The sequence below is a fragment of the Mus musculus genome, chromosome 2 (assembly GCF_000001635.26).
Source record: "Mus musculus strain C57BL/6J chromosome 2, GRCm38.p6 C57BL/6J".
In the NCBI taxonomy this organism is placed as follows: Eukaryota; Metazoa; Chordata; class Mammalia; order Rodentia; family Muridae; genus Mus; species Mus musculus.
In genome coordinates this window covers 14,230,132-14,256,664 of record NC_000068.7, presented here as the reverse complement: position 1 = coordinate 14,256,664, position 26,533 = coordinate 14,230,132, and the positions used below count along the sequence as shown (strand labels likewise).

General features: G+C 41.3%; 1 protein-coding gene across 1 annotated transcript in view; it reads right to left on the bottom strand.

Annotated features, from left to right (window-relative positions):
* Positions 1-26,533, bottom strand: part of Mrc1 (mannose receptor, C type 1) — a 102,610-nt gene that overhangs the window by 75,359 nt on the left and 718 nt on the right. The window contains exons 2-4 of the mRNA NM_008625.2: positions 18,138-18,539; positions 12,374-12,547; positions 7,694-7,858 (exon numbers count right to left, since the gene is read on the bottom strand). Coding sequence (NP_032651.2) covers positions 7,694-7,858; positions 12,374-12,547; positions 18,138-18,539 — 741 coding nt within the window. The remainder of the gene's footprint in view (positions 1-7,693; positions 7,859-12,373; positions 12,548-18,137; positions 18,540-26,533) is intronic.

Sequence of the window (26,533 nt, the reverse complement as noted above, 5' to 3'; positions counted from 1 at the left end):
TTAAATGTGAGGGAAGTAGTGATTAATATCGCTAAAACTTTATCATTTACAACAAGTAGAGCCATGACTTCCACTGGTAGGCAGAGAGTGCTATGAAAAGCTAGTAGGGCTCTGGGTCAGGGCTCCACTCAAAGGCCATCCATCACCTTAACCATTGTCTACTCTCACACTTCTTATGTGGACATAATGGTGTTAACTCATGGAACATGAGTAACTTTCTTACTTCTTTAAGAGAAAAAATAAGATTTATTTTATAGAGAAGCAAAGCTTCTCTATGACAGACAATTTTTACTAGACACTTTGAATGGTACTGTCATAACTCATGACCTAAACTTTGTATTTCAGAACTTATTTTGAGAATTTTATAATATGTTTTAAGTCCATTTTGCTACTTTTAAATGGTGATTAAACTGAATTTTTTTTATATTTATGCCAACACAAGCAATGTTTTCTTTAGGCAGATAATAAATAATAACCACAATGGTTTTGATTATTGAAGCTTAATATGGAAATAAAAATAAAAATGCCACATGGACCCACTAACATATTTTAACCTCTTACAGGTTGTATCTCTAAAAAAATCAAAAGTCAGGATTTTTTAACTTCCCCAATTTGTTTTAGTTACTGGGAAACAATTTTTAAATTTATGCTTCGATTTATTTAATAAAATAAAATACATGTTAAAAAACAAATTCACTAGTTGATGCTCAGCGATATTGGTGGAATATTTTCCTCCGTAAAAGGTGCTGGTAGAAAGAGTTAGCCATTAAGCACTTATAAAATGTAGAGGTCAACATTTTCCCATTTGTTTCCAAGGCTAAAAGAAACAACACAGAAGAGAAAGCACAAAGAAAGCAAGAGCCAGAGGGTGGAGATGTGCAGTAGAAAGATGGCTCTGAACATGCACTGACATTATACTCGGGACTCTGCAACAGTGGTTATCTGCACGAGAGTGGGGCCCTCAGTATGCCATCACTGGTAGGAGAGGGGATCCTGAGACCACACCCTTCTTTGAGGGACTATTGGACATTAATAGTTGCTCTAGGGAGGGGGAATCATTTTTTTCATGGGTATACTGCCACTGGTAAGTTGCCCTTACTCCAGGGAATGACCTCCCGCCCATGCTTAGTCAAGAAACTCCAACTAAACGAAAGACGAAACACATAAAAGGAGACTTGAAATGGGCGGGGCCTTGTTGAGAAGAAGCACGCCAGCAGACTGTGATTTCTATATGCAGGAATTGTATATGTGACAGTGACGTGAATGTATGAGGTTGTCAAATGACAGATTTTAATTATTTGTAAGTTATACATGTGAAAACAGAGTTTAAAAAAACATGATAAAGCTAAACTTTGACCCAGGATCCATATGACAATAATGCTCAGATCCCATAGTTAGGAATCAATAAAAATTCATTCTGAAGTATATCGAAGCAGCCACTGAATTTGCTGCTAGGTTTCCATTAGCTTATGTAAGCATACATTAGTGTCTTAAATGGAAAATCTGGAAACTGGACACCACGGCAATGTCAAGGTCAGACTACATCTATTCACACCAATTCCAAACACAGTGTGCTTTCTTGGGGAACCATGCCTTGCACCTTGCCCTTGGCTTGTTCTCATCTAACAAAGGCATTACAAAGAAAGACTCACCTGAGGGTATTGGTAAGGCTGATATTCATTAGTTCAATAGAGATTTATTCAGTTTTATTACTTAACTGTCCCCAGTATTGGAAACATGTGCTGAAAAATCAACCCACTATGATGTTTTTTTAAAAACTGATATTCTTTCTGACAGCACCTTGCTATGTAGCTCTGGTTGCCCAGAAGTCACTAGGAAGACCAAGCTGGTCTCAAAGTCACAGAGATCTGCCTACCTCTGTCAAGCACTGGGATGAAAGATGTGTGCACCACACCCAGCTCTACTATGACACTTTAACATGAACTAAAAATATGAGAAAAATAGAAAGGAATTGAATACTGATATTACATTTCAATGGCAAATAATTCAAATTCACTTATTTTTAATGTATTTTTGCCTGCATGATATCTATGCACACATGTGTTTGGTGTCCAGGGAGACCAGAAGAAAGTCACTGGGTGCCCTAGAACTGGAGATTTGGTTGTAAACTACTATATGATTGCTGAGAATGGAACCTATGTACTCTGGAAATCTGCCCAGTGATCCTTTTCTGTGGGGCTATCACTCCAGCCCTCATGTATTCTTTATCAGGCTTCCTAGAAGAAAACGGTTGAAGAGCTAGCACAGCTCTCTCAAGTACATTATATTTGGGGAAGCATCTAGTCCCGTTCCTTCATGGGACAGCTAGGACAATCAACGATAGACAGGTTAAACGCCTTGCTGAAAAGTTATATAATAGTTGCATGGGTCAGAATCAGAACGCAAGGAACATCTGAGTATTTCCAATGATTTGATGTTTTAAGCTTAAATTTCCAGGAGCTAGAGAGATGACATAGTGATTAACAGCATTGATTGCTCTTGTATAGGCCCAAGATTCAGCTCTCAGTTCACAACCATCCATAACTCCAGTTCCAGGGGAGCTGATGTCCTCTTGTGACCTCCATGGGCATTGGTCACACATATGGTGCACATACATACATGCAAGCAAAATACTCATACACATGAAGTAAAATTAGTAAATCTCGAATCCAAAAATGTCAAGAGGGGACAGATTCACTTAGTCTTAAATCTGTGTTATAAATATCAAATACTCTTTATTAAAATAGATGGTGAATTTGTGCCATGTCAATTTTATAGTTTTTTGTGCCGCTGATAACTCCTTTTACTTAATTTTTAGTATATTATTGAAATTATTTTGAATAATGTATCATCTCTTTAGGATGAGGAAATGAGCTAAAACTGTCACCTCACTCTTAATGCAAGAGAAAATATGTCTCTAGACTGTACTAACAAATATACAGGGATCAATATTGTATAGATATTTTCCTGTATATTAGGACAATTACTATTGAATGTTAGATTTTTTTCACGAATTCTAACATAAATAAGGTTATACTAGCTTGAATAATAATCACTCCTATACTTCCAGGGGATATAGTAGAGAAAATCCTCTTTTAAAATACCATTTCAAGTTGAACATGGTGATGCATGTCTTGAACCTTAGCATTCAGGATGCTGAGCCAAGAGTGAAGAGGAAGAGGCCGAGCCAAGCATGGTGCCACTACCTTTAATCCCAGCACTCAGGAGGCATAAGCAAGCAGGTCTCTGTGAGTTCCAGGACAGCCAGAGCTACACAGAAAAATCCTGTCTCAAAAGCAACAACAACAACAACAAACTGGCTTAGGATGAGACCCTACTTACAAATCAGCTATTACAAAAGTCCTGTGGCACTTTAAAAAATATGAGCAACTAAGGAGATGAGAGCTAAACATGATAGTAAATGATTGTAATTCCAGAACTGTAGGCTGAAGTAGGAAGATTGTTGTGTGTTTGAAACCAGCTTAAGTATCAAGCTAACCTGGACTACTTAACAAGAATCTGTTCTAATAACAAACAAACAAAATGCACAAGGTTTTCAAAGCTATGATAAACTCAATGATTAGTGATGAATTAAAGTGTGTTTTGTATCACACTTTTTACCAGATCTGACATCATGACAAGTGAGTGCAGCTGTTTAATAAAACTACCCTCTGGCAACCTCAAACTCTGTGCCCCAGACCCCATCCCTGGCCCCATACTGTACCCAGATCCTGAACCTGGACTTTGCAAGCTCCATGGGGCTTCTGTGCTTACCTTGAGAACTAAACTGATACTTTATAATTGTGCCTTCAAGATAGTAATATGCTCAGTGAGTATGCATGATGGCTGTCATTCCCATGACTGTTATCAGCGACATGCTGAATTGAGATTAGTGACAGTGTGATTTGGGAACAAAATTCAAGTCATGTGCTAAGTGTGTCATTTAAAAGTCTGGCATCTGTGAGGTTCCATCCTCATCATAGAAAAAAGAAAGAAAGGAAAGGGAGGGGAGGGGAGGGGAGGGGAGGGGAGGGGAGGGGAGGGGAGGGGAGGGGAGGGGAGGGGAGGGGGTCACTGAATGCAGGCAGGTATCACCCGATCTCCTGCATGTGTATAATTTTATAAAGGGTCAGACCAAGAATTTTTATTTTAGTAATATAAATATCAATTATCAATTCCACAGGATATTTTTGGTGTATTCATTGTATAATAATTATATAATGATGCATACATTTAAGTCTACTTTTGAACTTAGTTATAATAGGGACTGTCCATTATTACACCCATATCTAGATTTTTTTTCCAACACGCTCATTTGTTTGTAGAAAAGGAAATTGGTTCACACACACACACCAGGGTATCAAGCCAAATATCACTTCCTCCAGCCCTTTTCACTTTTGTAAGTGTTCAAATTACACATAGTTATGAATCAGGTTTAGGAACTGAGGATTAAATAGGGCATTCTGATATGCATGTTTCTGGAGAAAAGCTGAGGCAAAGACAGCATGGCAGTGGGCCGTGTGCAAGTAAGTATCGGGTAGAAGCATGCCACCCTGTGGGCAGTACAGAACCACACTACAAGTTAGGAAGACATTTACTGGCATTCAGAGATTCTTATGTTTGCATTAAGGTTCTCCCTGGTGCTTTGGGCATACCTGATTCCTGCTATTTTATGAGTGAGATTCGGGCAAGATAAAACAGAAGACAGAGATGGACTCCAATTTGGCCCTTTTTTTATGAACTTAAAGCATGAAGCAACTTACCTCAGCTTTCACCCACTGATCTGCCATGCCCTCTATACAGTGAGATAACAATATTTATTTGCAAGGTTAATATCGGTTTCAGACGTAAATTCCAGTGTCTGGCACATGGCCCCTATCCAATAGAAGACAACAACTTGTTTGTTTGTTTACTTGTTTGTTTGTTTATGGCCTCAAGTTTCAGATTGTTCCACCTTGGCCTTTGAGCATGGGGATGACAGGTGTCAACCACCATACCCATACTAACAATACTTTCTAACTTCAGAGTCATCGCTCTGGTGTATGCATATTTTTAAAATCCTGTTTACTTTCCAAACTCCTCTAGTAAAATACACCTTATTTTTATTATGGGTTGTTTTCCAGTTTGGATGCCTATTTCTCACAACAGAGCAGATCACAAACACCCATCTGCCACACCATTATCCCCTAGATTCCTCCTCAGTAAGGGCCTAAGGATATTGAACACTGAGTATCTTTCTTCTTGAGAAAGGAATGTCTTTCCTCTGTTTAAGATTTTTGCATTGGGTCAGCCTGGGTGTACTAACAGAATGCCCACTGCAAAGTTATCCAGATAGCCTGCTCAGTGAGGAATAAATGTTTCTACTTATTTAAAGTGTTTATAAATAGATTATGGGGAATTTGTGCAAAACAGTAAATAGGTAATAAAAACTGAGGGGATAATTTCACAAATAATGTGATTGCTACATTACAAGAACTGAGTTTTATCACCAGGGGCCATATAAAAAGCCACGTGTGGTGGAGCATTCATACAGTCCCTGTGCCAGGGAGGCAAAGACAGAAGGATCCCTGGGTCTCAGTGGACAATCAGACTAGCCTAATCAGAGAGCCCCAAAAAGAAAAGGTAGATAGCTACCAAAGTATGCCACCCAACGCCACACAAGAGTTATTGGCCAACAAAAACTGCATGCCATTGGTTTTGTTTTGCTTTTGTTATAGTAGTGATTTTATTTATTTATTTATTTATTTATGATTTTTGAGTGAGAACATGAGGCTGGATAGGGAGGGAGGGGAGAACCTTGATCTGGAGGTGTTCAGGAAGCAGAATGAGTATGATCAAACTATTTTTTTCAAAGAATAAATAAAAATATTATTTCTTTTAAAAAATAAAGTGACGGGTTTCTGAGGCACATCACCAAAGGATGCAAAGGCTGAGCTGTGTTTTCTACATGCACAGGACACAAACGGATGTAAACCTGTACAGACACACAAAATGTAAATAAATATCTCACAAAAGTGCTAATAATAAGCCGAGGGAAATGGAAAAGATTCCATTCAGTATGCAAGGTTTGGGCGATTCTAGATTTAAAACGTGGTGTGGCAGAGAGACAACCATGCCACCCACGAGAAACCAAAGACCTTTGCTAAGAGGCAAAATGCTTCCATGGTGAGCTGTAGGTGGAGAGATGGCATCCTGGAACCGGGTAAATGTGTTTCATGATTAGAAGTTAGGGGTCACTGAGTATGTTGTAAACACAGCAGTCACAGGTCCAAGATCTGTTATGTAACAGTAAAGTCAGAGGAACTGGAGGGAGCAGGCTTTAACAATGGGGAAGAAGAGGTGTTTACTAATATTTGACCCTATTATCCACTTCCCCAAGTGTGGCCTTTTTATTGACTTTCTGTTTAGTTTTATATTTGAGGCAGATAGCCTGTAGCTCAAACTGATCTGCAACTGGCGATGAGCTGGTGGGTGACCTTGAATTTCTGGTCTTCCAGCCTCTATTTCCTTCATGTTGGACATAGAGGTGTGCTCCACTGCAGTGGTTGAAAAGAAAAGTACCCCTCCCTTAGGTCTACTTATTGTAACCCTTGGTCTCCAGTTGGTGGCAGGATTTGGGAGGGTTGTGGCAGCTGTGCATTGCTAAAGGAAGTATGTCAGTGGGAGTAGGCTTTGCAGTTTTATAGACTAGTCTCACTTCCTGATTTCTCTCTCTCTCTCTCTCTCTCTCTCTCTCTCTCTCTCTCTCTCTCTCTCTCTCTCTCTCTCTCTCTCTCCTTCTTCTATGTAGCTCAAAATGTGATTTCTGTGCTTCCTGCCTGCTAGGTCAGCCTCATGCTCCTTCCGCCTTGCCTCCCATGTCATGATGGATTCTGCCCCTCAGGAATTGTAAGCCAAAATGAATCCTTTCTCTCCTAAGTTACTTTTGGCTGGGGTATTTTATCACCATGGCATAAGAATAAGTGATATAATTACCATTCCCATTTTACGTTTCTGTGGCCAATGTTTTATTTTTCAAACACAGAACAATTCTCTTGTGCGTGAAAGATGGGAAAGAATTCTAGAAATCAAACCCCGTTCTCCTAGTATTGCTTGCTAGGCAATACTTGAGACTGACTATTAGAGATTGAATGTATATTGTTTTCTCAGTCAAAGGCTAGTTTACAACTTGGTAATAGATGTTTTGAAAAGCCAAACAGTACACTGTAGAAATAATACAGATCTGGGAGCTGGAGAGGCACAAGGTAAAGGGGACTTAGGTTTGCACAGGAAGTATTGACTTGTCTCTGCTCCCAATCATTCATTTCATTTTATCATCTTAACCTCTCTGATGCTAATGAGAAATGTTTGGGACGATGGAACATGGTTGGTACTGCTGGGTCCAAAACCACACCATTCCATGACAGTGGCTGCCTTTGTTCTTTGCTCAGTTCCATCTTCAGAACAGTTCTTAACATGTACTCTAAAGACAGTCACAACTGATAAAACAAAGTGCAATCATGACATGGCAGCTGCTTGCCATCTCTGGTGCTGGTTTCTAAACACAGAGTTCTTATATGAACCGTACCATCTGCTTGGGGACAAACTTTTTCGTGACATTCATAATACCTCTTAGTAACTATCTACTTGTAAGTCACACGCTATGGGAACCAAGTAACCTTGTTGTACATACGACTGTGAGTTCTGTCATTACCTGTGAGGTACATTTGCTCGTGGATCTCCGTGACACTCAGGAGGTCAGCATTCTGCTGCTTGCAGCTTGCCCTTGCCTGATGCCAGGTTAAAGCAGACTTGGAGTTTATCTGGTAAAGAATGCCAGTCAGTGGATCTTTGTTCCATAATCTCTCGCTTCCCTCAACTGAGAAAGAAGACAGTGAGTTAGCTGTGTTACACTTGGGAGATGTGTCCAGTGAACAATACATTTTTTAAAACCACCCAGTTCTCATGATTACATCTTCCGCTGTTGTCCCTTATTTTAAAGCCTTTTTTTCACTCCTGAGATGAAGAGTAGACTCATCATGAGCCAACTTCATCTGTAATGTTTTATATGCCTAAGGCAAGAAAGAGAGACCATCTCCTTGTTTCACTGCTGAGACATTTGGACCAGATGATGGGGCAGACACCAGAAAGACAACTCAGGATGCCAGCCCAGTGTTCTGGAGCAAGGAATGAAATAGGTAAGGAAGAGAAAAATAAACGAGTAGTTTTTGTGGCCAGGGTCTCTCTGGTTCCAATTGCTCTTTTAAGAAAGAAGGGCATAGGTTGTAGAGATGTCTCAGCTGTTAAAGGCTAGGCTCACAACCCAAAATATAAGAAAGATGGCATAAGAGGGAAGTTCACAGGTTTCTTCAGGCAGGCTAATAGGAAAGCTCCATTTTCAGAGCTCCATTTTCTCATCACCAGGACATACTTGGCCTACATCTTAGCAACAGAGTGTGTTAATTGTTAGGCTTTTTTCTCATAGTTAAAAAAAAATGGTCATTTTAGCTTATATTGACCCTGTGTTGTTATATGACTGAAAACTTGGTAGACTCTAGAAAAGGCTGACACTATAGATACATGACTATTATTTATAACGTTTTACATGTAAGATATTTGGAAGCTAGGAAATTAAATGTTTTTCTATGTCCCTTTCTTCTTTTTTTAATGAAACAAAATTCTGCTTATGACCCTGGGAAAGAGGGTGTGACCTTCTAATTTATTTACCAGAGAAAAAAAGGAATTATATAACTGTAACAATTAAATAATTATATTAATAACAAAGCATTCAGCTTGCTAAATTGTCTGTAGCATCTAGTGGATGGCATCATAATTCTTAACTCTCGTTGGAATTGTGTTTCATGTCTGATGAGGAAGTGACAATAAGAATGTTTTCTGATACACATATATACCATGTCCTATGAATTGACATTTGTAGTAACATGCCACATCAAAGAGGAAGAAAGGCAATGGCATAGAAATGTCCAAAATCTGTTGTTGTTGATGATGATGATGGTGGTGGTGGTGGTGGTGGTGGTGGTGATGATGATGATGGAGATAATAATGGAGCTATAACGATGATGATGATGATGATGATGATGATGATAATGGAGATAATGATGGAGCTATAACCCTGGCCTCTGAAGAATGTAAGTGGATACCAGACTACTGAGCTCCCCTGCCCAGCACCAAAACAGCTATAAAAATCACAGTATTCTTACAAAAAAACCAATTTCTATTACTAATGTAAAACTTAGAATGGTCTGATGTCTGACGACAAATTTAATGCTTGTGTAAATGACACTTGACAGCGAGACTTAGATTTTATGTGAAGGCAAACATTCTAAAGACTATTTAACAATCGTGGGGTTTGCTTAGAGTAAGGTACAAGATGTAACTGTTAGCTAAAGGAGGGTGTTTTCTTATTTGGGAACAGTCAAAAGGATGTAATGGCCCCCAAAAAGATGAAATAACTCTCCTCTTCGTTTAAAGAAAGTTTCCCTTACATTTTTGATCAAAGGGTTCAGAGATATCTTTCAGTGGACATAAAGGTGTGCAGCTTCCCAGAGCTCAGTTTCCAGCAGTAAACCAGGAGAGCTGGTGGGAAAAGCCAAAGCTTCAAGCTATGGACAATCGGGAGGATGGGGTCTCTTCCTTTTCCTCCTCTCATGATACATGAAAATGAGTGTCTAAATAGAAGACATTACAATAAGCAACCCAAAGGACAATGGTGGAAGGTGTTCAGCATCACTAGCCCAGTAACTCTTTGCTCTGCTGAAAATATAAAATAATAAAACAATATAAAATAAAATGTTGCTTTGAATGAACCACAAAGCAAAATTACAAATTTATGCAGAAGAAAATAAAATAACTCTTCTATAGCTATTTAACTTTTACATATGTTTTCTATCGGGGAAAAATATGTCATTTGGTTACATAGAATACACAGAATTAACAAGACAGAACAAGAATACTGCTGTGCTGTGTATACTGGAGACTCCCTTTCCACACACATGCAAGGACAACAACTCCTTCTTTGTGTCACTGACATCCCATTTGTGGTCCACACTTTCCCCCTTGCACATCCATGCAACAAGTCTCTAACAATATCAACATCAGTAAGTCGGAAATACTATAGTTGGACTCATGGAACACATACTCCTAAGAAAAAATGTGACCGATTTAGAAAATATCACTTTTCCTAAGTAAAGACAACTTACTCTTCACTAGTTGGAAAATAGATGTGCACAAAAAAAAACAAAACAAAACAAAACAAAACCTTCTTTTTCAAACAAAAGAGTTCTCTTTCAAAACACTAGAAATCTGTAAACCTTGAGTGAAAAATCAAATTTCTAAATATTGACATGAGATGTAGATACATCCACCTCCATTGAGGCCAGAGAATTGGATCATCATGGACTTGAAGCCTGTGAGCTTCAAATGTTTTTATAAATATATCTACCTCAGTCAAGGCCATAGCATGGTATCATTATGGACTCTAAGTCTGTGCCATATAGAGCATTAACTCAAGTTTATTTTTAATAATATGAATAGGAATTATAAACCCAAAAGATCTAGTAGGGAAAATTCTCCGAAGTCTGGCTACAGTCTGACATTAAGAAATTTTGCTTAGCCTTACTGACTTAGAATATTGGCATGGTAAGCATCCTGATCATAAAATGATTAGTAGAAAGCAGTTGTTGTACTGTGAAAGGCAGCCTGGTTTCTGGTTGAGCTAGATTTAAACCCTAGAGACCCAGCAGGTTCCTGCAAGAGAGGAAGGTCGTTTTCCATGCCTCCTCCTCCCTCTCTTGCCCTCTTGCTCCCCCTCTCTCTGCATTCCCTTCCCTCCTCTCTCCACGTGGCCAAGGCCAGCCTCTACTTCTCTACTCTCCCTCTTTCTGCCTTTCTCACTGCCTCTATTACCCTCTTAGCTCCTCTTCCCTCCATGACAATAAATGCCTTAAAACCATGGACTGACTTTTCTCATCTGGACCACCATGCTGGAGCAATGGAGCAGGTCTTCCTCTAAAGAGCCATGTGTTTAGTCTCCTGCAGAAGGCCTCCCTGTTCTCCCAGACATGGTCTCCACCAAGCCAAGTCACCTGCCCAAGCAAGCCTAGGACACTCTCTCCTCCCCTAGGGACCAAGCCTGAGCTCTCTCCTCCTGCTCTTTTCCTCTCGGCCGGGGCTAGAGCCTGCCCTCGGGCCCAAACTCTATTCTCAGCTCTTCTGCAGCATCCAAAGGTGTCTGCGGTGCCTGAGACTACAGACTCCAGCAGACTGCACCTACCCACCCCCCCCAGAGCAGGGTCCTGTGACTTCTCACAGCCTGCTGCCCACCTGCCGGTCAGCTTGGGATACACATAGTCAAACTTCCTGTGCCCTGCCTCCATGAGCAGCCCTAGCCCTATGGCAGGCTGGATGCAGGCCACCATTCTAACCCATAAACTATAGTATTGTAGCTCAGATGATTCCATAGCAATTCTGGATCATGCCAGAGTCTGCTCTCGGGCCCAGGTTCCTTTACAGGATAGCAGAAAACCTATCTTCTATGACTTGTGGAAACATACTGCGATAATCCAGCAGTAAGTGTGAGAGAGGCTGACCATAAGTAACTTAGAAAGGGTACTTGACTTCAGAAAGTATGTTCAGAGATACAGAAGTTAAGCCAAGACCTCAACCTTCTCCTCCCTCAGCCCTAGCTCTGACTCCCAGCTGCCCTCCCTAGCCCCACCTAAGCTGCCACATATTTTCTTACAGATTCTTACGAATGGATAAAACCTCAAGAATTCAAGTTCTGGTACTTTATGTGGTCTTGCATGCTCTAGTAACACCAAACTTCTGCTTTCAAAGGACTGAAGCATAGATTACTCACTTCCCTTGATTGCCAACTCAGCTGAATTCCACCCTTCTTACGTTGAGATTCACAAACCTCCATCAGTATCATCTGTACTAGAAGGAGCTCCAGCACATGGTGATGCAAAATGCAAGAGCCTTCACAGACTCCCACCAAACTCGTTTGTGGTGTTATTTAAATTCCTGCTTTAACCTATGGCTTTTTAAAACTAAAACACTTGGGGTTTGGGAGAACGATGTACCTACCTCCAGCACTGACTATATATAATGCTATATTCAGTATAATTTGCCCTAAAGTCTTAGCAAATAACTAATAAGGTCAGGATATGTAGCTCAGTAGTAGAGTGTTTGTTTAGCATGTGCAAGGCTGGGTTTGATCCTTAGCAAACAGAAAGATGGGGAAGGAAAGAGAGAGAGAGAGAGAAGTGAAAGTGAAACAAGAAACAAAGAAAGGTAGATAGAGGGTACATAAAGTCCACCCTACCATCATGTGACCATACTGAATGTCCCAGGTGTGCTGTTTTCAGTTACTTACAGTGCAATGGACAAAATCCAAACAGCTTGTCTTTGTCGTAGTCAGTGGTGGTTCCACACCAGAGCCATCCGTCCGAGCGCCCGGCAGAGGTGCAGTCTGCATACCACTTGTTTTCAAACTTGAATGGAAATGCACAGACGGCTCCATTTGCATTGCCCAGTAAGGAGTACATGGCTGGAAGGACATAGAGATCTTCATTAGAATGCAAGTGATGCTGAATTAAGAGGAATAAAATCTAATATATTAAGGAAAATAATTGATAGGTGTTCATTACTATATAGTTGACCCATCCATTCCTAGTTATAAAGCCATACATAAAAATGTACCCCAAGCTGTTCGTTCAGGACCAGGAGGAACCTACCAACACACATGACTTCTGCTGTCTTCAATTCTACAGCACAAGTCTCATGTCCTTTAGGCAGAGATATTTGTTAATTACACATTTCTGGGGGGGAGGGGAGACATGTAAACACTATGAGGTTTTAAATAAGAATTTACCTTGTTTCAGAAATTTCTCTGTATTGTACATGTTTTCTGATGATTTGAAATCTATTGAGATTTTTCACACTATCCCAAGACTATAAATATCAAAGGTTATATTTGTTCTTGTCATATTGAGTATGTAAATTTTTTTCACATATTATAACTTAAAATTCAGATTGTTAGCACTGATCCCTTGCCCTCTCTCTGTCTTGGAAAACTGTATTAAGACTTTCAGGTTATTGAAATGGGACCATAGCATTTCTAGAATAAAGATTATGCAACTGCAAAAAAAAAAAAAAAGAATGCAAGTGATGCATGTCTGTATGCTGACTTTACAATGTACCCTGAAAGAGTTGGTCTCACTTGTCTAATCTGTGGACCCTTCCCCCCCTGCTTCTACGGAGTCTTTTCCTAGGCACCTATTGCACCATGTACTTAGGAAGACCTCTAGTACCACCCCTTTGCCACGACCTTTCAGGGTGGACTATCCTCCATCTTCTAAGGGAATAATAGTAATAAGCTTTTTTTGACATCAGTTTTAACTTCTGCCTTCCCTCCAAGGCAATGCAGATGCTATCCTCTTCCTCTCGGGTGGAATTAAAATCTCAGGAACTATTTAGATTGAAAACAACTTTAAAGCTATGGATCTTGCTGCAAGTGCAGGTGGGAATTTGGATTCTCTGGACCTAGATAAATGGGGAAGCACTGGCCCATCCCCAGAGCAAACTGGCTAACTAGACTCACCGGTCAGAGATCTTCAGGCTCAAGGGAGAGACTGACTCAAGGTCGAGAGAGTGATAGTAGAAAACATGAGAAGCCAACCTCTGATACATATGCACATACATCCACATCCACATGTCTATCTACACACATGTAAACATAAATACCATACACATGCACACTCCATGGAGTCAAGCACACAGGCAATATTCAACAAGTCCACCCTTACTTACTCTCTCAACCGTGATGTGGGGGATAGGATAGAAACAGCGTTCGCTGTTGCATGTCTTAAAAAGAAACCACTCAAAACCCTTACAGACACAGTTTGCAGGCAATACTCTTCTTTTTAATTCATTTTTAAAAATGTATTTTTTGAGGCGCACAATCATTATTATGACAACTGTGGCCTCAATTTTTTCCTGTTGTTCCGGTTTCCTGAATGCTGAGCTTGCAGGCATGTACCACCGTGTCAACAACATCTTTACTGGGTTTTCTTTGTTTCCCTTTTCATTTACCCATTATACTTATTTAAAAATGCTATTCTAGCTTTAGTTCTGCTAAGTGAAAGGTCAGGTCGTTTTTATTTTTTTAATTTATTTAGCAAAGTGGGGTAGAGCATTGTGAGTCAGGCAGCACAGGAAGAAGTGGGAGAGCAACCTGGAGGATAGGGTCTCTCCTTCCACCGTGTGGACTGCAGAAACTGAACTCAGGTTATCAGGCTGGGCAGCAAGTGTCTTCACCACTGAGCCATTTCACCAGCCACAGGACCAGTCCTCATATCTTAAGTTTGCATAAGGAACATGCTAAATTCAGTAGGAATTGGGCCAAGTCTTAGTGCCACAGTTGTCTGCTCCTTCCTGCAGAGAGAGTCCTGGGAACCACCTCAGGACCAGTTGTACTTTTTTATTTTTGTTTTTTGTTTTTGCTCTTTGTTTTGTTTTTCTGGGGAGGGTGTTTTGTTTGGTTTGGTTTGGTTTGGTTTGGTTTTGTGTTTTTTTGAGACAGGGTTTCTCTGTATAACCCTGGCTGTCCTGGAACTCACTCTGTAGACCAGGCTGGTCTCAAACTCAGAAATCTGCCTGCCTCTGCCTCCCAAGTGCTGGGGTTAAAGGCATATGTCAGTCAATATGGCCTCTGATTGAAACTATACAGGTGGCTCTTTGAAGGGGGTGTTCAAAACATGGGCACAGGAGAGATCCAAAGACCCAAACTCCACCCTGCCCACCTCATTAAAGAAGCACAAAAATGCTGTCAGTTAGTGTTCCCTCTAGAGCTCAAACTTCCAGATAATCCTCTAAATCATGTTAAGTCTACAACTCTGACACTATTATCAACCAGTTTCCAATGAGATGTTGATTTCAGTTCTAATCAATGTTGCACTAAATTAATTAATGATCACTTTGGGGATGGAGAGACAGTTCGACAGTTAAGAGCAGGCAGTGTTCTTGCAGAGGACTCATGAACTCATCTCAGGTGGGTCACAACTGCCTTTCACTTCAGGTCCATGAGATCAGATATGCTCTTCAAGACAGATACTGCTCTCTCTCTCTCTCTCTCTCTCTCTCTCTCTCTCTCTCTCTCACACACACACACACACACACACACACACACACACACTCATGCACGCACATACACACAATTCATTTACTATTATTATTACTATTATCTATTTTTTTTACACTCCAGATTTTATTCCCCTCCAAGTCCACCCTCCAACTGTTCCATATCCCATACATCCTCCCAGCCCACATATCCACAGGAGGATGTCCCCACCTTCTCCCGACATCACCAGATCTCTAAACTCCCTGCCTCCAGGCTCTTGAGGGTTAGGTGCATCTTCTCTGCAATGGCAGTCCTCTGCTGTATGTGTGTTGGGAGCCTCACATCAGCTGGTGTATGCTATCTGTTTGGTGGTCCAGTGTCTGAGAGATCTCGGGGGTCCAGATTGAGTCTGCTGGTCCTCCTACAGGGTCGCCCTTCTCCTCAGCTTCTTCCAGCTTTCCCCTAATTCAACTACAAGGGTCAGCTGCTTCTGTCCATTGGTTGGGTGTAAATATTTGCATCTGACTCTTTCAGCTGTTTGTTGGGTCTTTCAGGGGGCAGGCAATCACGATAGATCCCTTTTTGTGAGTGCTCCATAGCCTCAGTAATAGTGTCGGGCCTTGGGCCCTCCCCTGGAGCTGGATCCCACTTGGGCCTGTCACTGGACCTTCTTTTCCCCAGGCTCTCATTTCTAGTGGTTAGGCCCTTCTTCAGTATTACTTTAAATACTGAAAGGTCAACAGTGTATTGACAAAAAGTGGGCCATCTTCAAAACTATCACTGAATTCTTCATAAAGTTAATTCAAAAACTCCTTGGGTTTTTGAAAAAAACTTGGGTCCTCCTTTTGTACTGATTAAGAATCTGAATGGGGGGTATGAGTAAAGCCTGCAATCGACACATTTAAACAAGCTTACCAGATGTTTCTTTCTTTTTTTAGATATTTTCTTTATTTACATTTTAAATGCTATCCTGAAAGTTCCCTATACCCTCCCCCACCCTGCTCCCCTCCCCACCCACTCCCACTTCTTGGCCCTGGCATTCCCCTGTACTGGGGCATATAAAGTTTGCAAGACCAAGCGGCCTTTCTTCCCAATGATGGCATCTTCTGCTACATATGCAGCTAGAAACACGAGCTCTGGGGGTACTGGTTAGTTCATAATGTTGTTCCACCTATAGGGTTGCAGACCCCTTCAGCTCCTTGGGTACTTTCTCTAGTTCCTCCATTGGGGGCCCTGTGTTCCATCCTATAGATGACTGTGAGCATCCACTTCTGTGTTTGCTAGGCCCTGGCATAGCCTCATAAGAGACAGCTATATCAGAGTCCTTTCAGCAAAATCTTGCTGGCATATGCAATAGTGTCTGGGTTTGGTGGCTGATTATGGGATGGATCCCCGGGTGGGGTAGTCTCTGGATGGTCCCTCCTTTCGTCTTAGCTCCAAACTTTGTCTCTGTTTCTTAAACATGTTAAAAAAAATGATGATTGCTGTCCTAAGTACCATGCACATTTCTCTCAAAGTAAAGAGCAGAACAGGAAGAGGGGTTACTGCGATCGTTTACAGTACATTAAGGCAAGTCAGGCGGTACAGGCCTGTAATCCCAGCTACTCAGGAGACTGAGGCAAGAAGTCTTCATGTTCAATGGTGGTTGTCTGGTATACAGAGTGAGTTCAAGGCCAGCCTGTGCAGTGAGCCCCTGCCACAAAATAAAAGGTAAAACCTAAAACACCTAAGACTAGAGCTCACCAGGAGAGCACATGCCCAGAATGTGGGCGCCATAGGTTTAATCCAAATACTGTGGGGAAGAAGTAAATAAATGAGTTCAATGAGACGACCTCTAATGCTATTGCCCTCAGATTTAATTCCTCAATTTGACAACTGTTCCCTTTTTAGAATGGAACACAGTCAAGTTTGAGTGACCCTGCCCTGCCCTCTAAGTTTTGTACTGAGTTTCCCCCTGGAAAGGATGTTGCTTAGGTTGCCTCTCTTGTGATTTCCAAGTTTCTATCATGTTCAATAAATGCCTGGAAATAACTTCTCTGAACTCCATTCTCTCCTGCTTCAATTTCTAACTCAACTCTTCTCTTTAGGACAGAGAACAGAAAGCAGACAAATAACCTCTTTACACGGAACTGGGCTCCTGGCTGTCTCACTATGATAAGCTAGGATCAACCCTTCTCCGAAGCCCCAGCAACAAAGCAATTTTGGAATAGGTTTCCCTGGGCCCCAAAGGCCTGCTCTTCCTCTGACCTTGAAGCTGTTCTAGATAACGCCTCACAATAGCCCAGTGTCCAAATGAGAAATGGGGTTGCAGAATCATCCGACCCAAGACAGCAGTCTTTGTTAAAGGCTTCAGGGTCTTTTGAATTGTCTGGTTTTGGTGTCTGATTCGGAGTGAGTGAAATTTCACCAAGACAAGGGGATGCTAAATACTCTGATTTTGATTTTTTTTCCCCTCGAGAGCACAAGAATCAACTCCCTGTCCCCTACTCATCCTATCCCTTTTTAAGACAGGTGATTAAATATGTTTGCTAATTCATGAGCCAGTTCTTCAGTTTGAAAAATCCAGGATGGTTATTATCTCTAAATACTCTACAATGACAGAATAAATCAGAAACACTCAGAGTTTTATTTCAGGTGATCTGAAGTAAATATTATTCTTAGGATCATTTCTCCAGAGATTTCTTAACCTTATCCCTGAGGTAAGGAAAGGTCTGGTTAGGGTTAATGAGACTATCTCATCATGTCAAATAGGAGGCTTCAGGTCAAAGGTCATAATGAAATGTTTCTGAAACTATAATGTCTTGCTTCAAAATAAGTTATATCAAGACATTCAAAAGTAATGTTTATCTGTGAATTACCAAAAGCTAACAGTTACTGGGGGGACATTTTCTCACACATTTGTTATCACGCTTGTCTAGAACACGGGATAATTCAAAAGCTGTTTCTTGTAGGGACCACTCAAGGATATGTTTTCTCCTTTAGTCTCAAACAAATAGATGAAAAGATAACTGAATCTTACCTTCATATCCTCTCGAGCACAGGTCATCCGTGGTTCCATAGACCTTCCATCTGCTCCACAATCCCGAACCTTTGTAAAGCTTGATATTCTTCTCTTGTCTGTTGCCATAATTAAAATATAACTCTGTGCCCTTGATTCCAAAGAGTGTGTCATTCTTACACTCCCATTTCTGATATTCACTTTTCGAATCACAGGCATACAGGGTGACGGAAGCCCAGTCAGTTTTTGATGGCACTCCCAAACATAATTTGAAAGCAACACTCATGATCTGAGAATCTGACACCCAGCGGAATTTCTGGGATTCAGCTTCCGGGTTGCAAGTTGCCGTCTGAACTGAGATGGCACTTAGAGCGTCCACGCAGCGCTTGTGATCTTCATTATAGATTAAAAATTGCCTCGCGTCTGTTCACAAAAAGGAAAGAACACAGGCTTAAGTTTGTTCACATAGAGAGGGCAGTACTTTAGGGTAAATGTTCCTAGACGTTTATTGTCCCTAAAGAGTTATGACTCCAGGAAAACTGGCAGAGGTAGCTGTGCCTTGGCATGCTGGAGGGAGAGCCTGGAGCACGGAACTGGCTGAAAGTAAATGAATCTGGATAGCGTGGCTCTTCTTACATAGTTGACCTGGGGCCAAATGGGATTTCCTTGGGGGGGGATTAAGAAAGTATTTAGTAAGCACAAATCTCCCTCTATATGAATTCACATCAAAGTGTTTCTTTTCTGTTGCTTTTAAAGACTATACAAGGAAAATCAATGATTAAGTTTTGGCAGAAATATATGCTAACCACTTCTTGCGACATTTCCCTAAATTTATTCTGTCTGCTTTGTGTGGTTCTTTCCAAATGAGCTGGTTCAGTTGCAGGCTTCTGAGAATTTGAATAAATGATCTTGGATATTCTTAATCAAACTATTCTGGGGTTAAAGAAGGGACAGGGGTAGGGAGAGAGAATACCAGCGATCAGAAGACTCCCTGATTTCCAGAGCATTTTCAAAAGAGCAATTCTATTTCCTGTTCCTCCCCAGCACAGTTGGTACCACTTACACCCTGAAGTCAAGCCTAGGACCTTTAACTTAAAACCTATAATGAATCATGGCCTCCAAAGGTCATTGTCTCCTGACACATCTGCTCCATCTCTCCCTTATGCCCACACTGAAAAAGAACCTCAGTCTCTTCTCACCCTGATTGCTGTTTCTTGCCACTCTTTTCTGGGGAGCCTGATGTTATCCATTGGAACTCCTTTGGTTTCCTGAAACCAAGACTCCATAAAGCCTAGATCCAGAACACCTGCTACCATTTGCTTCTCTGAAGTTGACGACTATCCGCTGCTCATGCCATAGCTGACTGGGTCACGTGAATAACTGAACTTCATTCCACACCTCACCTCCCTTTGTTATCCTCAACAAAAATTAAAAGATTACAAGTAGGGTGCTTTGCTCATGATAAAGCAGAGGAAATAAGGAGATAAAGCTTTTCTCAAAAGCTGCCATGAATATGAGCATTTATCATACTCGCATGCTAGCTTAGCCTCCTCTAATGTAAAAATAAAGCAGCCTGAGAATCTTCCATTGATCTTAGCTCTTTACCTGGCATTTTTCCTAGCCAGCCTTGGCTTCCACTTTTCAGACTGCTTGTTTCAGCATAACTCTCTTCACTTCAGATTTCAGGCATTTTGAGTTTACTGTTGACGGTCCTTATTAAAAGCCTTTATTAAAAGAAAAAGGCACCCAGGAGGCAGCCGGACATGGCTGGTAAAGGTCAGGAGGGTCTGCACATGCAGGACAGCCTCCCTTCAGAGGTCCTACTGTCATGTGCTTAATTTTCCTCTGTAACTCATCTTAATGCCACTTAATTACAGTAGTATTTTAATGAACTGACTTAGAGCGGTGATAACATAAACACCATAACCAAAAGCAACTTGCTGAGAAAGGGTTGATTCCAGCTTACAAATCTTGGGCCACAGTCCCTCATCCAGGGGACTCAAGGCAGGAACCAGAGCAGAGAAAGTGGAAGAACACTGCTCAGCATCTTATACCTTTTGGCTTGCTTGGCTTGCCTTATACAACTCATGACCCCCTACCCAGGGGTAGTGGAAGTCCAATGTCTCCTATCAATCATTAATCAAGAAAATGCCCTAATATTTGTCTACTGGCAATGTGATGGAGGCAATTCCTCACTGAGGTTCCTCTTTCCAAATAACTCCAACCTATGTCAAGTTGGAAAAAAACAAAACAAAACAAAACAAAACACAAAAAAACCACCAGCTAGGGCATGAACCAACATCTACTCTTGTTTTTTCTCAGTGATGAACCATCATGCACCCAGATGCAGAAGCCTAAATCCAGTTGTCACCCTGGGTTCTCAGCTTTCCTTCTCTCTCTTTTGCCCACATCCACCCCCACAGACTCTGTCCCTCTGCACAACTGCAACACACATCTCCTCCTCTATTCTCTTCTCTCCAATGTCACTGTCACTGGTCTATGCCATGCAACCATGGCCTTGCTCCACTCACAACTTTTTCTGAAATAGAATCATCAAGGAAAATAACTCCTGATGACCTAGCTTCCTTTTCAATGGTCCTGGCATGTCTCTATATTACAGAGCCTTACCCCCACATATGCTTATTGCATCCACTGAACCATATAGAAAGAAGAGTGTCATTCTTTATAATCTTGCCATCTCTTTGCTGGATTGCCCTATGTGCATTATTCTAGTTGAATGCATACTGGTTAATAAAATGATATTGTTTCTTTTCTGTCTTAAAGAGTTGGGAGAAAACTTTGTTTCTAATTAAAATGATTGTTTTCGAATTGCAGAAATCCTTCAAAACTGGAATGAAGGATATTAGCAGGGAAATATCTGGCCTTCACGAAGTTCGCCCCTGGACAGGGAGCCACCAAACCCTGACGCTTCTTACTCTGAGATGATGCTAAAATACAGGCTTATCAGTGCTTGTTTCCTGTGTTTCTCCTTTGTCGCTAGATGCAGAGCAAGAGTGATAGAGTTGCCATCAGACAATGTAAGGAAACACAATGTTATCATGGCATGATAACAGAAACACACTGTTTATTCTCCAAGTGGTCAGTGCAGAATTTCTCTTTCACCATTGTCTTGGTCAAATGCATCTGATTTTAAAAGTCGTACATCTTCCTCCAAAGGGATGTTGAAGCTTGTGGCATGGCTGCCATCTGTAAGCATCCCAGTGAACATATTTGTAAACATTCTAATGCTTGTCCATGTGCATTATGCTTTTGTAACAGAAATGCCACAAAGCTGAACACATAGGGACAGACAGACAACATGTTCATTTCCCTGTGGTCTCATTATGGATCAGGATATTTGAAGATTTTCTTTAATACTTACATACAAGAAACATGTAAAGAAGAATCTCCTTTAACCTTTATCTTTCTCACCTTGTACCTACTTTTCAACGAATATGCAGCAAACATCTGTGCTTAGTGTTGTGCTGGTGACAAAATAAAGAATCCAAAGACATTCATTCCCTCCACATACCAAGGACACATGCTGCTGTGGTTATTTCAATGACAAGAAAGAGAGAGAGGAAGAGAGAGAGAGGTAAACAAGCAAACAAACAGAGAAATATTGGAAGTACTGGTAAGTTTCCAATATCTCAGATATTATAATAATAACTTTAAAGGGCCAAAATATTAGTAAAGTGCATAAAAGTAACTGGATCCAAGTCTGACAACCTGAGTTCAATCCCTAGGACCTACATGGTGGAAGGAAGGAATCAATTGTCACAACTTATCCTCTGAGCGCAACCTAAATTCCAGGGCAAGAATGTGTGTAGCTGAAAAATTAAGCATCCAATAAGGTTTGAGTTTTCTTCTAGACATGTTTTAAAATTATTCTATAGCATTAAGCAAAGTAATTAATATCAAAAATCTACCAGCAAAGAAATGCAACTCTAAGGGGGGATTCAGAAATAGAAACATAAAACACTGTGTTTCCTGGATTTCCTATACTATAATACTGACAATAAAACATAGAGGAAAACAACATCTGGAAGACAAAGGAGTTGGATCAAGAGAGGATAGAAAAGGACTCTGTTATTTCTCAACTTCGGTCACATCTCTGTACAGTGACTCGAGTCCCAAAATGTCAGGAGTCCCTCCCCACCTGGGAACATTTTCTGACAGAGTCTTCACACAGGGCAGAATTGATGGGTCAGAGAACTCACATCCCCTGTAAGGAGTTATCCCCCATGATTCATAGGGAAGAACAGACACCCCAGAGCAGGGGGTTCTGGAGGACAGCTTGGAGTCCTATTCCAGTGTCCCCCAGATCTCCACTGCAAATCACACTTGGTCACTTGCATCATTACATACTTTCCTTTCTCATCTCACTTCCCCATTTGCCCAGCCAGTGCTTTCTGGGATGGCTTCCCACTAAAACTACAGCTGTCCAATGTCGTCTTCTGCAGGAATCCAGACTGAAGCTAGAGTGTGTCTGTCATCCCACAATTCCCTCTCACCTCCTAACACTGAAAGAAAGTGGGAAATACTTACCGTGCACCTCAAATACACAAGAAGCTATGCTAGAGAAGACATGGCAATGGCCGAGGCTTTGAACACAAGGGTGAAGGAAAAATTTAAGAGTAACTTTATTGTTCACTATGATCCTTTATGCATTCACGAGAATGTCATAGAGCTTACTACTCATTTATGCTGCTCCACATGGTCACTTGGAGAGACTTAAATATGGCACTAAAATGGGTTCTGAGCTCAAAGAGAAAACACAAGGCATTAATGTTTCAATATCCCTCTCATCCCCTCACAGTATAGATTTCACAACTTTCCTGTCACTTATCTTGGAGGGGTGACCTCCCCCACTGCTCTGTGAGCTCTTGTTGCACCTGTGTCATGAAGTCATCCCTTTGGGCTTTGCCTCTCCCCTGTCTCCTAAGTCACTAACTTCCCAGCAGTAGCCTCTTCCCCAGCCTGGGGACAACAAATGCCTGCAGATAAGAAATCCTCTCTGCATACTGCTTTTTCCTAGTATAGTCATTCAGATAGACTCATCTCGGGTATCCATCACCTGGCACAGAACCTGAGTGTTAGTAGGAGACAGTGAGAGTCCACTGCTCACTGCCTGTGGCTTTGCTAATTTTCTTAGTTATTTCTGTGCTTTCACTCTATCAAATCAAGAGTGAACCCTATAGAATCTACTATGTCTGTAAGAATTAAATGAGACAATTTAAGTGTGTGGAACAGCAACAGATACAGAAATGACTCCATACATGTTTGTTATCCTGATGAAGAGTATGGAGAAAACAGGCTTGAATGGGGGTGAGAGGCAGTTCAGAACAGGATGAAACTGGAAACAAACAAACAAAAAAAAAAAATAGCTGATGAAGCAGCTAGGCTAAGGGACAGTCAGACAGAACAGTCATGAAGCTTGGAGGAGGTCACATGGTCCACAAGGGATGTTTTGGAGGGTCTGGGACTTCCTGTGTCATCTGAGTTAAACTCATTATTTCAACCTCATATCCTTATCTGTAGAGTGAGGGTAAAGTCTCTGACACAGTCTCTGTGAGCCTCCAACTGGTGTGCTGCAGGTAAAGCACCAAGCAGGTCTTTCTCCCTAAAGGAAATACTTAAATACCGATTCCTTCCTTCTCCTCTCTTGGCAAAACAAAACGAAACAAAATGAAACAAAAGCCTTCATGCAAATCTGAATATCTTTAAGTCCATAGTTTAATCTAGTGTTGTTTTGAACTCCCATGTTCCCTTCCTGATAAACAATATCACTTCCCAGCATCGGTGCTGAAAAGCCGTGCTCAGGAACTGGCTGTCACTGGCTCACAACTACTGAAATCCACTTAGTCTTCAAAACTTAATTGTTTCTCATGTAGTAAGACATGTCACTTTTCTCTCTGCTCTGGATGACCCTATGGCCTCCAGCTTTATGCACTGACTTCATTATGTGTTAGTTGTGTATATATATATATATATATATATATATATATATATATATATATATAATATTTATCTATTATATATGTAAATATATAATATATAACCTATATACTAAATTTTAAATTTTCAGGCTGGCCAGATAGCTCAGTGTGTAAAACCACTTGCTCCCAAGCTTTAAGATCTGAGTTTGATCCCTGGGATCCCCAGGATGGAAGTAAGCAAATTGTGAAACTTGTCTTCTGATCTTCACATGAATGCCATGACAAGACCTGGCCCACACACAGACACAGACAGACGTAATACAAGAATTGAAAATGTAATAAAATATGTTTAACTAGAAATAATCTAACCTAGGTATCTGTCCCATGTAAATGAGAAAACGGGGTTTCCAACATGAAGTCTGAGAAAGCTGTGGGAAGGACCACAGTAGCAAACATGTAGAAGGATGGAGGATAAATTTGGTTTTCTCTTTGTTAAATTGAGTTCAAATAAGTTCAGCATTCATGTTGTAAGGGATGAATGTAAGGTGAAATCAGAGTTTGCAAGAGAGACTGTAAGAATGGATTCTACAATAGCCAAAGGACAATTGAAATAATTCTCTTCTGTGCATTAGATGAAGAAACCAAAATGGGATACACATCCAGGCAAATGCTCTGGCATGACATCAGTGTCAGAACCAAGGCTTAGCTACTTCCCATCTACTTTGAGCTCCCAACATGCTATAACAGGGATGATCTAAAGCTCTCACTTGGCTTGATATTATAGCAAGAAATCGGGGGGAGGAGGGAGGAGAGCCAGAGATGGAAGCGAGTGGTATCCTGGGTTGGCTTCCACCTGCTAAGCAATAACCTAAGCACTTAACTGCCCAAGCCTATTGACATCATCAGAATCCAAGATGGCACCTGTGCTAATGAGTCATGAGCCTGAGGTTTTCCCTCATAGCATGACTTCTTCTCCTTTCTTAGGAATGAACTTCGCATCATGTGACACCCTGCTTTGCTGTGTCCTAAGATATGGAAAAGTGCCCCGGTTGCCTTGTGGCACCAACCAAGTAGAGTCTGTTGCTTGCTTCCCTTTCCAACTCTGCTTACATGGCCTCAGAGTGGTAATTGGTAGTGAACCATGATGGGAATAAAAAAATCAGCAAATGCTATGAATCAGCTAGTCTTTTCTGTTTTGTTTTTTCCTACAAAAAAAATAAAATAAAAGTCATTTTGTCTACTAGCACACCATTGCCCATGAGCCAAACCCACCAAATTATATTTCTTTGCTTAGTCCACGGTCAGTGTCCAATGTCTCTCATTAATGATAATTCCCCACCTATATACTGATGCTTAAACACTGCCAATAATGCCTGAGAAGCAGGACAGCAGAGCAAGGAGGGCCAGGGAGCTCCTCTATTAACCTCTACAGACTCCAATCACAGCTAACCTATCAGTGACATCAGTGCCCCAGTGCATACAGTGACATTGGGCTGGAATGTTCCCTTGGGTTGTAGTATATCAGGTAGCAAAGGATCTTCTCATAGGTCTTGTGAGTTGATGGGGATCCAGGAAAGGCAGTCCTGAGAACTCAGGAGTCCTTTAATCAGCTGTTGACTAAGCAAATGTTCTGGCTTTATCCTTAGGGACTTGGGCTATTGAGACCAAGAGAAGATAAAATGAGCACAGCTGACCCTTAGACCAGAGGTGGCTCAGCAGATAAAGGTGCTGCCTGCCAGGCCTGACAACTTAGATTTGATCCCTGGGACCCACATGGTGGAATGTCTTCTGACGTCCACATGAACTTCTATGGCACACTCACACCAAAATGCAATAAGCATAATAAAACATTGTTTTGAAATAAATAAATGGTAAAAAGAGTCTGAGGGTGTGGATCTACCACAGATTACAAGTCTAGAATCCAACCCCCAGTGAGGAGCTGAGAAATCACAGGTTCTCAAGTAACACAAAGACATCTGGATCTGGAAGGGACTCTCCTGTGCCCATTTATATTCGCCTTTTACTCTCTAGAGAGAGCTGAAAGACCTCACATTTTGTGTCCCTGTAACTGGGTCCACCAAGTGACCCACAAGACCTCACACTCTGTCCCAGTATTTGTAGTCACGAAGAGAACGGCATTAGGGAGGCATCCTGCTGTCTCAAGGAGGGAAACATTCCTAAGAAAACTGAGAAAATCTTTATCATACAGTTCCCTAGAGAATTTCCTGGCATCAGCGTCACCACAGGACTTCGGCTAAGACCAAGGGTACGAACTGTGTCCAGCAGGCTTTAGTTGTCTGATGGAAGTGAAGGGTGTTGAAAAGCCAAAATAGTCTCGAAATAGACCTGGGAGTGCAAACTCTCCCAGTCCCTTCCATACTGGTGCTTAAGAATCCAGAGAAACGCTGACTCAGCAATGCCCTTGCGCATCTAAAGAGCCCTGATCTGTTCCTACGGACATATCAACCACTTTCAGAC